This window comes from Lissotriton helveticus, chromosome 6 (genome assembly GCF_964261635.1).
Source record: "Lissotriton helveticus chromosome 6, aLisHel1.1, whole genome shotgun sequence".
NCBI lineage: Eukaryota > Metazoa > Chordata > Amphibia > Caudata > Salamandridae > Lissotriton > Lissotriton helveticus.
In genome coordinates this window covers 1,101,728,440-1,101,745,135 of record NC_136067.1, presented here as the reverse complement: position 1 = coordinate 1,101,745,135, position 16,696 = coordinate 1,101,728,440, and the positions used below count along the sequence as shown (strand labels likewise).

The 16,696-nt window shown below is 46.5% G+C and overlaps 1 protein-coding gene across 1 annotated transcript in view; it reads left to right on the top strand.

Annotated features, from left to right (window-relative positions):
* NPHP1 (nephrocystin 1) overlaps positions 1 to 16,696 on the top strand; it is a 695,982-nt gene that overhangs the window by 555,103 nt on the left and 124,183 nt on the right. Inside the window, exon 16 of the mRNA XM_078648761.1 lies at positions 6,100 to 6,199. Coding sequence (XP_078504887.1) covers positions 6,100 to 6,199 — 100 coding nt within the window. The remainder of the gene's footprint in view (positions 1 to 6,099; positions 6,200 to 16,696) is intronic.

Sequence of the window (16,696 nt, the reverse complement as noted above, 5' to 3'; positions counted from 1 at the left end):
CAGAAGGGTGTCTCTGACCCAGAACCTGATACCGTGCCACATGTCATACCTTTCAGTGATGCACATGTAAAAAGAACTGACTGAACTAGAAAATGAGAACATTTCGCACAAGGCTGTGCCCCCATCCAAGCTATTGAACACTACAGAGCCTGAACTCTTGTTCCAGGATCAGACAGTACCTGGAAGACTACGGTATAATTTGAGACCGAGAAAAACAAACTAATAAAAACGATTTTCTTTTGCAATTTGAGACCGAGACCCATGGACAAATAAAGAATTCTTTTTCCTTCCAAATACCATTTTTTTTTTTAAAGTGCAGCTCTCCCATCTGAGAAACTTGCTCATTTTTGTTTTTCGAACCGCCATCCGGGTTCCGCTGCTAGGGCCGCGGTTGATTAAAGTCTTTGGGGTGCAGCTAACGACGTTAGGTCGGTAGTTCTGGTTGGTCCAAGGGAGCTGCCCTAGACTGACAGAAGCATCCCTTAGCAGAGGCAACCTCCCACCGCGGGCAGCACTTTAGAGAGGATGGAGTTTCCCGATGTGGAGAGACCTGCCAAACGAACGAACTTTAAACACAAATTGTGTAACGTGATAACAAAGAAAAGTTTTATAATATTGTGTATTTTTATGCTATTCAGTGTAATGATATTTTTGATAAGTTATGTTTTATTCTCTTTTCGTGTAACATTTGCACCCACTGCATCACCCATACCTCCTCCTACTGTTTCCTCTCATTCTTTCCACTCCCTTCCTGACCATGAATCCAATAGGAGATTGGAGTTCAATAATAACTCCTTGGTTCAGCTCTTGCACCAACACCAACTTGTAATGAACACAATTAACTGTTGGGTGTGCGGTCTTATGCCTCACACCACGGATAAAGGTATCCCTTATCTGATCCTGCCATTCAGTCACAATGGTTCTGTATGGGCATATAGGACAATGTTCATATATGCACACGAAATCTACCCCCTATGTTCTGTAACAGACAATCCTAGAAAAAGTGCTCTAGTCAAGGGTATAGTAGACATGATTAAGGAAGGTATTTCTTATGAGACTATCCCGAGAGATGAGACACTAGTATACATAGGATGGAACATGACTGGATATGGAGCTACTCTGAGTGAGAAACAGCAAGCTAAGAGATCGTCCCCGATTTGGATTGTACCCCACCAGGGTCATCTGTGTCTGCAAGGTAATGGCACGAATCCCAGGGCTCAGTTAGGGAAGAGTATCTGCACTAAAACATATGTTTTTGCAGCCCAGACTTCCCCTGCGTTTTTAGCAGCTAAGGGTACTTATTTCATCTGCCATGATAGAGCCTATACATGGTTGCCCCCTGACTTTTCGGGCTCATGTTTTGTTTCATTTCTGTTGCCCCCCACCTACACAGCAGCGGCAGACTACCACAGGACAAGGATAGTTAGAGGTGTCTTGAGTACAGAAGACACTGCAGGTCAAGAATTTGGGGACTTTGCAAAGGGTTTTCTGCCGTTCTGGGGATCCATGGCTAACAGCAGGAACATAAGGCAATTGACAAGGGTAGTTGAGTCCACCGTGATTGAAACTACTGGTGCCCTTAGTAATTTGACTGCTGAGCTCCAGTCGGATCGACTTATGACCCTTCAGAACAGGGTCGCGTTAGATGTCATACTTGCAGACCGAGGTGGGGAATGCAGATTGATCCAATCGAGTTGCTGCGTTATCATCCCAGATAACGCTCCAACAGTGTACCAGGCCATCTCCAAACTACATAAGATTTCCGAATCTATTCATGTGGATAAAGGAGATTGGTCGTTAATGGGATGGTTCTGGGAACTGATATCCGCCTGGGGATGGAAAATCCTGATGGTCATTGGAATGGTCTTAGCCATTCTTTTCCTGTTCTGTCTATGCGTGCAGTGTGCTCCTGCAATATGTGGCCTTTGTGTCACATCATGTGCAAGGAAACCTGTATCAAGAGACAAACTAAGTACTAGAATGATGTTACAGCAACATCTCAATGACTTCAGGAATATAGATCTGGACTCAGATTAGCATGAGGACAGATTAATTGCCTATGTAAGGGCAAAAGGAGGGTTTGTGGTTCTGAAACTTCTGGACTCGTGTAATTATTCTGGACTCGAGAATTAAACTTCGTCGAAACATGACGAATTTGGTATCAAAAGACCGAGAATGACGAGCACACCATGTACAAATATTTTCAGCATATTCGAGTGACGATTTCACCTCGAAATCGTCATCTGCGTTCTGAACCCTTGACTTCCATTTATGTGTTGCCCTTTACATAGGCCTTAATCCAGCTGAATTCAATTCCACAAGGACACATACTCCTTAATCGACTTTCCTATGACCTGTGCAAGTTGGAACCATTGCCCCAGGCCGAACTCGTTAGGTCAGTTTCCCTCCCAGTGGCCGAACAAGATAGCATCAAGGCTCAACAAGCCATAAAACCATTTCAGCATGCACACCTGCCGTATCTTGCTCACATCTGTCTCTACTCTTTGTGCTTCACTTACTTTATGGTGGGGAGATGCCTGTTTTATTGGGGGTCCACCGATATCTGATGAAATGTTGGGCCTTGCCGGGTGATTTGTTGTGGGCAGCACGAAGTGAAATATGTACATGTCATCATGACTCTGCTTTTCTTTTGTAACAAAGAATTGTAAATGATATACTGCAAATTCGAAGAATGTTTGCCTGAAGCTGAATATTCTGGATAAAGAGAGAAGCCTGACTTTGTAAAGGCGAGCAGTCTCCTGAGAACATACTTCCTGTGTGTTGTACTTCTAGGACACTTGTAACTTTGGTTGCAGCCAATAAAATCGATCCTTGACTTCACCTAGAAGACTCTGAGTTTCTGTGGTCTGAATCAGGAAGAACCCGAGGTCTCTGGGTGTACCCTGACACCGCTGGGTTGCCGGTTCTGTACCAGTTCTTAAAACCCAGTACCTCAGTCGTGCAAATATTTTAACTGTTCCTTGAGATCTAGTAGGATAAATACAGGATTAGTGTCGCAGTCGGCGGAGCTCGCTTATTCAGCGGCCATCTCGCTGCTCGACCAGCCACCCCCCCCCACATAATAATAGTTAAAGTAAGAGCTTCAAATTTCATTTAGCTGTATTTTAATTTACAGAGAAAAATCCTCTCCCTGAATATAACTTAGGCATTCTTTTGGAAATTGTTTCCAGGCAACACACATCTTTGCGCATTACTGGTATCAGGCAGGAGAATCGCGGTATCTCCACCGCTTGTCCAGTCCGAGTCCGCCGTCCCTGCCAAGCCGGTGTGTGGCACTATCAGTGCGGCCCTCTCGACCCCGGGCTTGAGTTGATTCAGGTGCCCAGACAGGATGTCGCTTCCCTCAGCTTCCGCCACTGCTTCGTCCTGGCGTCAGCGTCCGGAGCGTGTCACCTCTAAACCTCTCATGCTGCAGTTTAATAAAAGGTATCTGCCGGTCCCTCTTGCCAACCGCGTCGTGCAAATATTTTAACTGTTCCTTGAGATCTAGTAGGATAAATACAGGATTAGTGTCGACGTCGGCGGAGCTCGCTTATTCAGCGGCCATCTCGCTGCTCGACCAGCCACACCCCCCCCCACATAATAATAGTTAAAGTAAGAGCTTCAAATTGCATTTAGCTGTATTTTAATTTACAGAGAAAAATCCTCTCCCTGAATATAACTTAGGCATTCTTTTGGAAATTGTTTCCAGGCAACACACATCTTTGCGCATTACTGGTATCAGGCAGGAGAATCGCGGTATCTCCACCGCTTGTCCGGTCCGAGTCCGCCGTCCCTCCCAAGCCGGTGTGTGGCACTATCAGTGCGGCCCTCTCGACCCCGGGCTTGAGTTGATTCAGGCGCCCAGACAGGATGTCGCTTCCCTCAGCTTCCGCCACTGCTTCGTCCTGGCGTCAGCGTCCTGAGCGTGTCACCTCTAAACCTCTCATGCTGCAGTCTAATAAAAGGTATCTGCCGGTCCCTCTAGCCAACCGCGTCGTGCAAATATTTTAACTGTTCCTTGAGATCTAGTAGGATAAATAAAGGATTAGTGTCGCAGTCGGCGGAGCTCGCTTATTCAGCGGCCATCTTGCTGCTCGACCGGCCACGCCCCCCCCACATAATAATAGTTAAAGTAAGAGCTTCAAATTGCATTTAGCGGTATTTTAATTTACAGAGAAAAATCCTCTTCCTGAACATAACTTAGGCATTCTTTTGGAAATTGATTGAAAGACTCTGAACCTGCTGTACATACATAATATAATAAAAGAAAAGACGAAATGTGTCTCGAATTGTAGGCACCTAACCTTTGTGGTATATTAGGACTACCATAATATTAGGACTACCATAATCCCTGCATTCTCAGTTTCCCCTTTTTCAGTTTTAACCCCCATGTGACAAATATTGAGGGCAAACGGACCAATGGAGGTGCGACTGGAATTTACTGATTGTAGTTCAGAATGGACATACTCTTTTGCATAGGTTGTCTTGCCTACCATTGGCAAGAACACCTCACCATGGGACTCCAATAGGTGGCGGGCCAAACTAAGTCTCCTATCCAATCCCAGCACTCTTGCCAGGTACCTTGGAATCATAATTGACAGCAACCTGGACATGTCCTCACAAGTCAATGCTGTTACTGCATCCTGCTTCCACACCCTAAAGATGCTAAGAAAAATCTTCAAATGGATCCCAGGGAAGAATGACGCTCAGACCCCAGTCACCAGCAAGTTGGATTACGAGAACAACCTCTGTCGGTATCACCAAGGAACTCAGCAGAGGACTATAAACTATCCAGAACACGTCAACAAGACTCCTGCCCGACCTCCCATGTTGAACTCACATCACACTGCAGCTCAAGGAGCTCTACTGGCTCCCAATACACAAATGCTCTCAGTTCAGATTCCTCAATCACATGTACAAGGCACTCCACATATTAGGCCCCTTCTACTTGAACAATGATCTCTCTTTCCGCAAACCACTCAAGCACTTCCTTTTGACACAAAATCCATGCATATATAGAACCAGATCTAGAGGACAGGGCTTCCTTTACATTGCTCCTGAAGCATGGAATGACCTCCAGCTTCACATCAAAGCCTCCTACTATCTTCATAAATTCTGCAACAAGCTAAAGACCTCAAATAATTTCCCTGCCAGGGCAAGGCTAAGTGCATACACCTCCTCAGAGCCAGGATACCCTCACACTTATGCACTATATAAATACATATAACATGGTCCTTTCCTCCATTGGTAAGGAATTCACAGAATTGTAGCCTACGTAAAATGGTAGGCGCATATTTTAACTAATTTCTTAGTCTTATAAATATCTTTAAACAAAACACTCCAGTCAAATGAAATAAAAAGTAGTAATTTGTTTTTATTGTACTCTAGTCATAGATTGTCAGTCCTGTAACTTATGCTATTACAGCTCTTACAACACTTTTTATTGTTATTATGAATTGTAATTATTCTAAACTCAAGCGTATTAGGCTTTTATCAGTGCTTTATTTATAAAATAATACGTGCCAGTGCCCAAAGCCCTGCTTAGACACCAGTGCTCGATGCTATAAAATGTCAGTGTGCCGAAAACCAAGGGTGTGTAGTCCTGAAACCACCTCTGCCCTCTTTAATCGCTGCCAGGCACTCCCTGCCCTATTATCCCACTCTTACAGGTTTCTTCTTTGTCCCATAATGATGAATTTGCCGTCTTTCTCTTCCTCCATCTTTCTGTTTGGTGTGGTTTCCCTCTCTTGCTCTCTGGAAATGTCTGATGAGGAGAAATGAGTGCTGGTGCCCAAAAATATGTGCTGGTGCCCCTTACCGGTAACCTCCAACTCAAATTAAGCGATGGCTTTTACATAGATAGCCAGAATAAAAAGTATACAGCCGCTCTTAAACATAACATGGTATTCTTGTTAAAAGTCTAGAAGTCAGAAAACCAGAAGCAAGTTGAACAGGGTTTAAAGAATACAACCATGTATTTAAGGAGCTGAGCACTGTGTGATTGTATGCAACTGCATGCTTCTGATACATTTTCTTTCAATTATCTAATCACCTAATCCCTATTGATGTATGAAAAACATATATTTTCCATTTCAGCAAATAGCGGTGTTTTCCAGCAGATGATAGCTCTAAGGAAGCAGCCACGACTCCTGGTAAAACTGAGAACGTTGCGTTCAAGAAGAAGAGAGATGATGAAGTAAGTTCATCTGCTCCTATGAAAGTACTGTAAACTGGAAATGCACTTGTGATCAGACTAGCTCATGGACATATTCCTGTGATTTTGTTTTGGCTTTCAATTTTTCAACCATACAATGCACTATATGAATCAGTCGTGTGCTCTCCAAATCGGAACAATATTTTATTACACTGCTTATGCAGTAAATTATGCATTAACAATGAATTGCACCATTACTGCTTTAAGACTGGAGTAACTTCTTGTAGGTATCAGTTTACCACTCAGACTGAAAGATACAGTACTTACTGTGGCACACTAAAGTTTTCCCCTAAAGCTGGGGAATTAGCTGCACATTTTGTGACAAGTTTTCAGACTAATGACAAAAGCTTACCACTCTGACAGAAGTGTGAAGACTTTGGACTTGTTTCATTTCATTGTAGTTAGATTTCTGGGTAATTTGTGTCTAGCTCGTGTCCCTTTTCTAAATTCGTTAAATCTTGGTCAAGCAAATAAATCTCTTATCTCTGTAGGTTGAAATCTTTCCCGTAATGGATCTGAATAATTCTCCCAGTTTTTTCAACCTTCTAGCAATTGCACTAATAGTATACTACCCTGTGATTATTCCTTTAGTTGTTCAACTCCTCTACTTTATGGTATATATCCTTCTTTCAGTATCCTACATAGGTCCCCGAAAGAGTAGAGAACCTCAGAGGGAAGGGCTTAAGGGGCAGAGAGACAGAGGGAGAGAGATTTGACATTGTTCGCAGTCTGACACACTCACAAAGCCAGATTCATACAGGGATTCAGTTATTGTGCTAATAAAAATAAACAAAAAGAGGGAAAAAATTAAGGAAGACTTAGGAATAATACAGGAAAGGAAGACAATACAATTGGAAAGGGGCAAAGTGGAAACAAATTAAATTAAAGAACTCACATTCACGGGACCTTGGCATCAAAGCTTGGCTAATCTTATAGGTTCGTACAATAGTACTACTATTCCGTTACAGAGACAAAACGGTGAAAGTCTGAAGCAAATGGACCTAGTTACTACATGCCTCGTGGGAGACACTACACAACTGCAGCAAGACGTCAAGAACCTACAGGCCTTCCGCAAATTCACTGAGGACAAGCTGGTCGACTACGAGGGGCGCTCCAGGCGGAACAATGTGGTTCCGGAGAAGGCGGAGGGGCCTGCCGCGGACCTCTTCGTGGAAGAACTTATCCTTCAGCAGTTTCAGACCAAAAATCTGTCAACATTTTTTGTGGTAGAAAGGGCGCACAGAGTCCCGGGGTGATGTCTGAAACCCGGGGCTCCTCTCCGCCCACTGTTGGTGAGACTTTTAAACTTAAGAGATAGGGACATAATCCTGCAAACCTCTTGTATGGGCCCCCCTTGAAATACGAGAACTCGGAGATTTCCTTCTTTCCAGACTTCAAGAAGCGCCTCCGCGATAAAGGTCTAAAGTATTCTGTGCTGTTTCCGACCCAGCTCCGTGTTGAGGCAGAGGGTAGGGTCTGGTTTTTTGATGGGCCTGTGGCGGCTGCAGACTGAATTAAGGAATAGAGAGCCGCAAGGATCACAAGGCTCGCTAGATGGCAGAAGGGGTCATCTCACCTGGGGTCTTGGCCCGATGTGAAAGGACAGCGGTGGCAGCTGTCGACGCCTCATCTGGAGGCGACTCCAATTTGACACACATCCTGACCTTCCCTGAAGGACACTGGTTTGTCTGATTTGACTGACTATCCTGTATATCCTTTTCTTGCTATTGAAATGGCCACTTTGGCAGGACACAATATGAATGGTCAGGCAGGGCGGTCGGGCAGTGCTCCCACCCCTGTTGTTTTCTACCTTTAGTTCCAGTTTGGGCGACATGCACTCTGCATTGTTGAAACATGGGCAGTTTTAGGCCCAGATTGCAGGGGAGCAGGGAGGGGGGAGTTGGGGTGGTGAGCAGTTGTTATTTTTTTTTACGAAAGTGAGACATCACGAGTCATTAATAAAGAGCGGAGTTGTGTTAAAGCTGAATCTATACATGGGGACACACTGGGAAAAGGCCTTTAAGCTCCTGAGCTGGAATGTGAATGGGCTCGGGACAGAGTTAAATGCAGTATCGTAGTGCAGTATGTCAAACGCCCCCCAGGGAGGAGGTGCTTCTTCAGGAGACACATCTGGGTGGCAATTCCTGCCAGGTCTTGAATAGATGGGGCTGTCGGTTGGTGGCCCATTCTGGCTTCACATCGGGTTCCAGGGGTGCGGGTATCCTCCTAAAAACCTCCTTCCCAATGTCAATACACCAGACGTGGACTGATGAGATGGATATGTATGTGGCGATCTCCGGGATGTGGGAGGGTAAGACTCTTGCGTTAGTTTCAGTATATATCCCACCAGGGTTGCAGGGCAAGTCCTTTGGGTATCTAGGTAAAATCGTGTCATCATTCCCTGGTGGTTGTTTGGTTGTGGTGTCGGGCTCTATGGATCGTAGTCCACCCCAGACCCTCGGCCCCTCACAAAGTTGTCTCCCTAACTTTCTTGATGCTATGGGCCTGGTGGATACATGGAGGGTGTTTCACCCAGGGCACATCCAACACACCTTCCACTCTGGGGCCCACAACAGCCTATCTAGAATAGATTATATCCTAACTGCGGCACCCCTAGCCGGTAGCTTTAGGGTAATCCGGCACCTAGCCCGGTGTATATCTGATCACGCCCCACTATGGGCAGAAGTAGTCATTGGTGAGAAGAGTCGGGAGGGTAGCGCTAATCAACCCGTGGTACCTCAAAAACCCAGTGGTGAGGTACAAGGTAACTGCAACTATAGAAGCCTACTTTCCAGAAAACAGAGAGTCTGCGGCCTCGTCTCTAACCCTACGGGAGGCTTTCAAAACCGTTGTGCAGGGTCAGCCGCTCTCGCTAATAACTGGGGTGCGAAAGGAAAAGTCAAAGGACTTGACGCGCCTGGAGATGACATCCTCCGCCTCGACGTTGGCGGGGGGGAGTCGATGTAGCAGGAGAGGCTTCACATGTTGAAGCTTAAGCAATCCGAGTACAAATCTACAGCGACTTACATGATCAAGGCACTGGGAAGGGACAAGGAGGGTAGACTTTATGACCTAGGCGACAAGGCCGGAAAATTACTTGCTTAGCTGGATAAAAAAGAATTGGCCAGTGGACTGGTCCGGGAACTCCTGAAGAGACCCTGGGAGGTCGTATCAGACTTGCAAGCAATTGCTACTGAATTAGCTTAATATTACCGCTCTATATACATTTCGAGCTCTTCTTACACACAAGAGGGCTTGCAGGCCCTGATCAGAGATATTAAACTTCCCTCTCTGACAGCGGAAGACAAAGACCTGCCAGAAAGTGAGTTGACCAACGATGAAGTAGCCCAGGCGATCAGAAGTCTCCAATCCGGCAAGGCATCAGGCCCAAACGGCCTGCCAATTGAGCTATACAAGCTGAAGCCTGATCTACTCGCTACTTACATGCGAGAAATGTTTGAAGAAAGTCGTGATTCAGGGTTGCTCCCACCGGACCAAAGGGTCGCCATACATAAAAGTTGCAAGTCTAGGGATATATGCTCATCCTATAGACCCATTTCGCTTTTAAATGCTGAACCTAAGATATTGGCCAAGCTTCTCGCCAAATGTTTGGTCCAGGTAATAGACAAATTAGTACACCCAGATCAATCAGGTTTTATGCCCCATCAAAACACCGCGTTGAAACTGAGGAGGCTGCATGGTGTCTTAGGACGCCGGGGTACGAGTCGAGAAGATGCGGCCGTGGTCTCCTTAGATGCCGCAATGGCCTTCAACATCACTGAGTGGCCGTACCTCTTTGAAGTTTTATCCAAGGTGGGTTTTGGACCCAAAGTTATTGGGTGGGTGCGCCTTTTGTATGCTAAGCCTTTGGCACAGGTGGTCGTCAATAACAAGAAATCAGAGGTATTCGAGCTGAGCCGTGGGACGTGACAGGGATGTCCGCTGTCTCCCCTCCTGTTTGTCCTCACTCTGGAACCATTGGCGGCCTGGATTCGTAGAGACCTGGTAATCCGGGGACTGCGGTGGGCTGATGTGTGGGAGCTCCGCATCTCACTCTATGCAGATGACATACTTCGGTATCTTGCGTCCCCCAGGTCGTCGATCCACACACTCCTGGATATTTTCACAAACTTCTGGAGATACTCTGGGTATACAATCAACTGGAATAAATCCCTGATATACAAACTTACTGGTGAGATACCTGCGCTGTCTAGAGGGTGCCCCATGAAGGAAGCAATAGGTGGATTCAAATATCTGTGAATCTTTATCACAGCAGATCCTAAGGCTAGCTATGACCAGTCTCCCCCCCCCGCGCTACAGCTGCTGAAACATCACGTTGCCAACTGGAAGACCCTACTGCTCTCATTGTTGGGGAGGGCGGCCTTATTTAAAATGATGTCTCTACCCCGCTTTTTGTATGCACTCCAGAACTTCCCGGAGGGAATTGCTCTAGGATTGCTGCCCCCATATAGCACTCAGGGCCTAATCGTAAACATTATACCCAGGCTCTTTCTAGAAGACAAACCATTCAAGGTTGACTGGTGTCAGGTGTCCTGGAAGTGCACCAAGGACTTACTCTTCCTAATCATACAAACAGCTAAACGGCTGTCTGATGCCTTACTAGAGAAAATTACAGCTATAGAAGCCACTATGAGGAGCGCAGTTAACAAGAACAATAAAGCCGCCTTCACCACCAAACTAGCTGATATCAATCAGGAAATGACTGACCATCATGAATACCTTCTGAAACAAAAAACAGCAAAACTCCAAAAAGATATTTCGAAGTTTGAGAAGGAGAAGGTATACCCATACCTGAAGGACGGCTTCAATGGTAAAAAGACCAGCTACTCCTCGGATGACAACTCAGACAACAACAGCAGGCGAGGCTCCACTAGTAGCGATTCCAGCGGAGGGTATACTCCTAAGAACAACCGGATCCCACACCGCCCCAACTGGCAACAAGGCTACCAACAGGGACCAATGTTCCATGGGCCTCCACACATGGCACCTCCGTGGCAGTAACCCTTCTACACACAGGTCCCGCCGCAATTTTACCCTTTGAATCCGCCACCTTTTCAAGGCAGAGGTTGGGGCAGAGGAAGAGGGCGAAAGCGAGGCGGACAGAAAGGGGTCCAGTGGCAAGACCAGCCAACACCGCAGACTACGGTGGAGACGAGGAGTACGACCAGGGGGAGAAGAATCTGACTGTTAACCTTTCAAAAAAAGTCCTGACCCCGACTGAGAGCAGAGTTTTGGAAAAAGGACTTGGCTTTGTCCCCACTCCTACTCCAGACAGCTTTCAGGAGATGATCGAAATCAGACAACTTTTCAGAAAGATACGCCTACGGGCTTTCTTTGATGACAAACCCGAACCAAAGAGTCCAGACACCGGACTACGGAAACCCTCCACCTTCACTCCCACAGATGGGATGGTCCCTCCAGAGGTTTTGACGTTTGAGCGAGCAGTCCTCGCTAGCCTTAAAAACAAACCTCAGATCAACCAATTCCACAACCTGAACAATGTGGAGAGACAAGCCTCCATTACATTGGGAAATGACAATACCATCGTCATTAGACAAGCTGATAAAGGGGGAGCAACGGTGATCCAAGACTACGACGACTATGACCTGGAATGCAGACGACAGTTGTCCAACACCACCCATTATAGAGCTCTCACCGTGGATCCTACCAAACGCCTGACCACTACCATTATGAGTCTGGTGATCGAGGGCGAGACAAATGAATGGATAACCAAGAAGGAAGCCGAGTTCCTCATCACCACTGAACCGGTAACGCCCTATTTCTACACACTACCGAAAATCCATAAGGGGGTCACCCCTGTCCCGGGCAGGCCCATCGTCTCCGGAATAGGTTCTCTACTGGAACCACTTTCCCAATTTTGTGACGTATTCCTACAACCCGTAGTTAGGAAAATCCCATCCTTCCTCCAGGACACCAGGGATGTCCTACGCCTGATTAACGACGTGGATGGTAGGGAAGATGTTGACCTTCTACTCACATTGGATGTGGAAGCCCTATATACAAACATCCCCCAACAGGCAACACTAGAGGCAGTTGAGTCCGCTTTGAGGTCGGAAGAGTGGGCATCCCCCACCCCGATCTCGTTTATCATGGCACTGGCGGACATAGCTCTAACGGAGAATTTCTTTTTTTAATACGAATCACAGCTATACCACCAGATCCGTGGCACTTCAATGGGATCAACCTTTGCACCGAGCCTGGCATGTATATACATGGCCACTTTCGAGAAATACTTTATCTACTCTCCTGACAACAACCCGTTTCTCGAACACCTAACCCTATGGCGACGCTATATTGATGATATTTTGATCTTTTGGAAAGGTGACCGGGCAAGTTGCGAGGCTTTCTGCACATGGAGTAATCTCCAGAACCCATTCCTAAAGTTCACGGGTACCATTTCTGAACAATCATTACCCTTCCTGGATCTGACGATTATGTTGGGGCCCACTGAGATCACCACTACTCTCTACAAAAAAGATACCGACAGAAATAGCCTCCTACTCTACAACAGCCATCACACCAGGACACTGAGAGAAAATTTGCCGTTCGGTCAATTTCTGCGGATCCGCAGAAATTGTACTTCGATAACGGATTACAAACGGGAGGCAACTACCCTACAACATAAACTCCAGGATAGGGGCTACCCTACGAGACTCATAAAAAAATCAGTGAAGAGAGCACTTAACAACAATAGAGAATCTCTACTTGAAACACACATTAAGGATACCAAAGATGTCATTACATGTGTAACGTCCTACACGAAAAATTCTACATTCATCAAAAAAACAGTGAATAACCATTGGGGTATCCTTAACTCGGCTGGTCTAGATATCCCACGTCAAGGGGTCCTCATTGTTGCCAGTCTTGAGAACGCAACCCCTTCCCAATATGGCGCGCCCTTGTGGCGCTAAATCACATAGACTTACTCTCTAGCCTATTCCACACACAGTAGGCATCCGATTGGCTGCGTCGCCCGGTGACGTCCCCTGGGACATGCCCCCACAATACGTCCTCGAGGATTGGGATTCTCCGTATTTAATGGCGGCGGTAATCCCAGAACGCTACCAGCTGTTCTGCGTGTCATAACACGCCGGAGTGTGGGGGTAGGTTCCTAGAGGCACTGACCTCGCGCTGACCAGGTAAGCCTGTGTGAATGGATACGCATTCTCTTTTCTTTTCTTTTCTTTTCTTGTCCCTGTCCAAGGACCTTCTAGCGAGACCGTTGGAGTCTCGGCCCCCGCCACTCTCCGGTGACTGAGGACTGCCCTCACCCGGGGAAGCGGCGCTGGTTTGCGAACTCCGCAGTGTCGCCCCGTTGCGTGCCATCCGCTGGTCTGATTGGGATGTTACCATTTCGTCCCCGAGGGTCTTGGTCTGCTATGCCCGGAGACACCATTAACGGTTGGTGTACCAAATGGGGCTGGATCGCCCATCATCCTTACGGCCCCCAGTGGAGAGAGCATATCTCGGGCTTCACTTGCGGAGCCGCCACTGGCGCCGCCCCTTGGCTCGAGAGGTACTCCTGATGGGCACCTGCTGTTTGGTGGGACGAGATTTCCTGCGGGTTGTTGGTCGGCTCTAGACCTCTTCCTGCCCCCTGACTGGGTTAATTAACCCCGTCGTTCTCCTTACTCCACCTTGCAGGTAATCACCTAGAAGCACAGGTCCCACAAGAACAGTCTGCGTGGATTTTCCCATGGGTTACTAGGGTAAGATCCTAGTTCTAACATTCTACACTTGGGACGTCAACTCTTACCCCCCCCTTTTTTGGCTCTAATGACTCCTCACCACCGTAATACTAACTGACTGAACTTGTCATATGAAAAAGATGTAGACTATCAGTCCCAGTTAGCAATAAGATTTGTATAACAATGCTACAAGCATCCCTAGTCTCTCTTTTACGCTCACACCACATGACCTCCCTATAGCTGGGTGATCATCGACGCCCGTTTGATGTGTCTAGACTATTTATGGTTTTGTCATGCAACAACCAGCATGTAATTCTGTGTCTATAACACTTTTTCTTATTCCTCTAGGTCTGATTTTTACGCAGGACCATCAGCCTGCTCTGGTTACTGACCCACCAGGTTGTATATTGCATACACTGTTGCCCATTCTGGGCTCCTTTTAAGTTTATGAGCACAATTAGGTCCTGAAGAATTGCCTATAGGGCATGAAACATGTTGACCACTGACGAGGGTTGAACGAGGCCAAACTACATTGACTTTGGGTCTCGGTACCCCTCCCTTCACCCTTTTAATAAGGCAGTTAGCCACGTGAATAAAGTTGTCTTAGTGGACTAAACTAACCTTTTTTAAAATACACTTTCCCTTCGCTCACTACTTCACTTTCCCAGGCCCCTCACACGCACTCAACAACTGCAAGGAACAAAAGATCTCCATAAAAGTGTATCACTTTGTGTTACCCGTCAGGCATTGCAGCGCCGGCTTGACGTTGGAGCAGGTAGCCGTTGATGAGGCAAGACAACTATCTTGCGGGATGAAACAAGTCGTCCAGCTAATTAGTTGTGTGAGGCTTCCTAGTTCCGACAAGGGACCCCTTTGGCTCCCTGATCACTGATTTCACATTCATCCTTAGAGGGAGAGACTACCCTGCCATACTAGCATTACCTCCTGGGGAACTTTGTACATTACTTTGTTGCATACCCATATAGCACTTCCCAAACTGATACTGAGCTGATATGATGGGGGGATCGGGCTGCCTGACATTAGGAAGTACTATTGGGCAGCCACCTGACAGCCATAAACCAATGCATCTATCGGCAGGGAGATGATACAGGCTATAAAATGGACAAATGGTTACTGCCAGGGGGTAACTATACCGCAGCCCTTTTAGTCCAGACCAGGAGAATTCCCTTAACGGGCCCACTAGGCACACTATGGATGTGTGGCATAGCGTAAATAGGAAGCTGGGCTGGGACCGAAAGCTCACTATGGTGACCCCCTTGTGGGACTCGGAACAACTGGGTACCCTGAGACGATAGAAGGGGTTAGATAAATGGGACCTAATTGGAATTACCAAAATCAGGGATCTTTGGCAAAAAGGAGATGTTATCTCCTTTGCTGATATGCAGAGATAATATGAGTTGATCGACTCAGAATATTTTTGCTATCTGCAAGTAAGGCATGTCTTGACGATGCAAGTGCGGAGGGGTTCACCCCTCCCGGATGCATCTCCGCTTGAGGACAGGCTGCTCGATGGTTACCTGCCCACGAAGGCAGTCTCTTTTTACGTACAAGATGTTGGTCAATAACACACCCGGCCCCCTCCAAGTTTTCTGTGACCGCTGGGGGAGCAATGGGTTGGAATTTGATGACAAGGAGTGGCAGGAGGCAGTGGCCTCACTGAGAGAAGTGGCAATCTCCTCAAGGTTATGCCTAGTCCAATTGAAGATTCTACATAGAATTTATGTCACCGGGCCTAGGCTCGTTAGCATGGGAAGGGCGGAAGAGGGCCTATGCAGGAGACAATGCGGACAAGTGGGCACTTTTATGCATATTCTGTGGGATTGTGAATACATATAGAGATATTGGAGGAGGATACACTCTTGTATGGGGGAGGTCCTCGGGCTTGCGTTTGGGATCGAGGCTAAGAGATTACTCCTAAACATCTGGGAGCCCACAGATTTGAGAAGAAAGGATCGTATTTGGGTTACCCTGGGACTCATGGGTGCCAAAGGGAACCTGGCAAGACTTTTGGGGGCCAGGGCACCACCCACCGTTTTTGGGTGGAAAACAGACATGGACTGGTGCATGCTGCGTGAAAAATTTGTGTATGTCTCTAGAGGGTGCCCCAAGAAATGGATAGATATCTGGAGCATGTGGAATAACTATTGTGGCAATATTTGTGAACCTCCAGCTGTTCTTTCATTGGAAGATCCTGTAACTCGATAGTGATCGTTTTATTGTATTACTGCTCATTGTATAACAGTGATGAATGTGCACACAATTATGTAAATGTGAATTAATCTGCCGAAATAGTGATTAGGATGTCGTTTTGTTGTTTAATAAAAAGATTTATAAAAAAATAAAGGAAGGGAGGGACTTGTAGGTGTCCATTGAAACTTCGTCTACACTCAGAGCCTTTCCCATTGGACTTTTGTCCAGTGCCCTCATAAACTCTTCCAACATAAAGAACCCAGATGTTGGCAGGAATGCCAAGGGAGTCCTAGTCTCTATGCTTAGTACTTTAGGTGTAGAGAAAATTGGAGCAAAATGGTCTACCCAGTCTGCTGCTGTTAGTTGAATATGCAAGGTTGAGCTCTGTTGTATTATTGAACAATGGAGCATTTATTGTCTTCCAGAAAAGTATACTATCCTTGGTCTCTGCCGTCTGTGTTAATTTTGTCAATGTCTCATCTTGAAGCTCTTTTTCCGATTGTTTAGTGCCTTTTTATATCTAAACTTGGTGACCAGG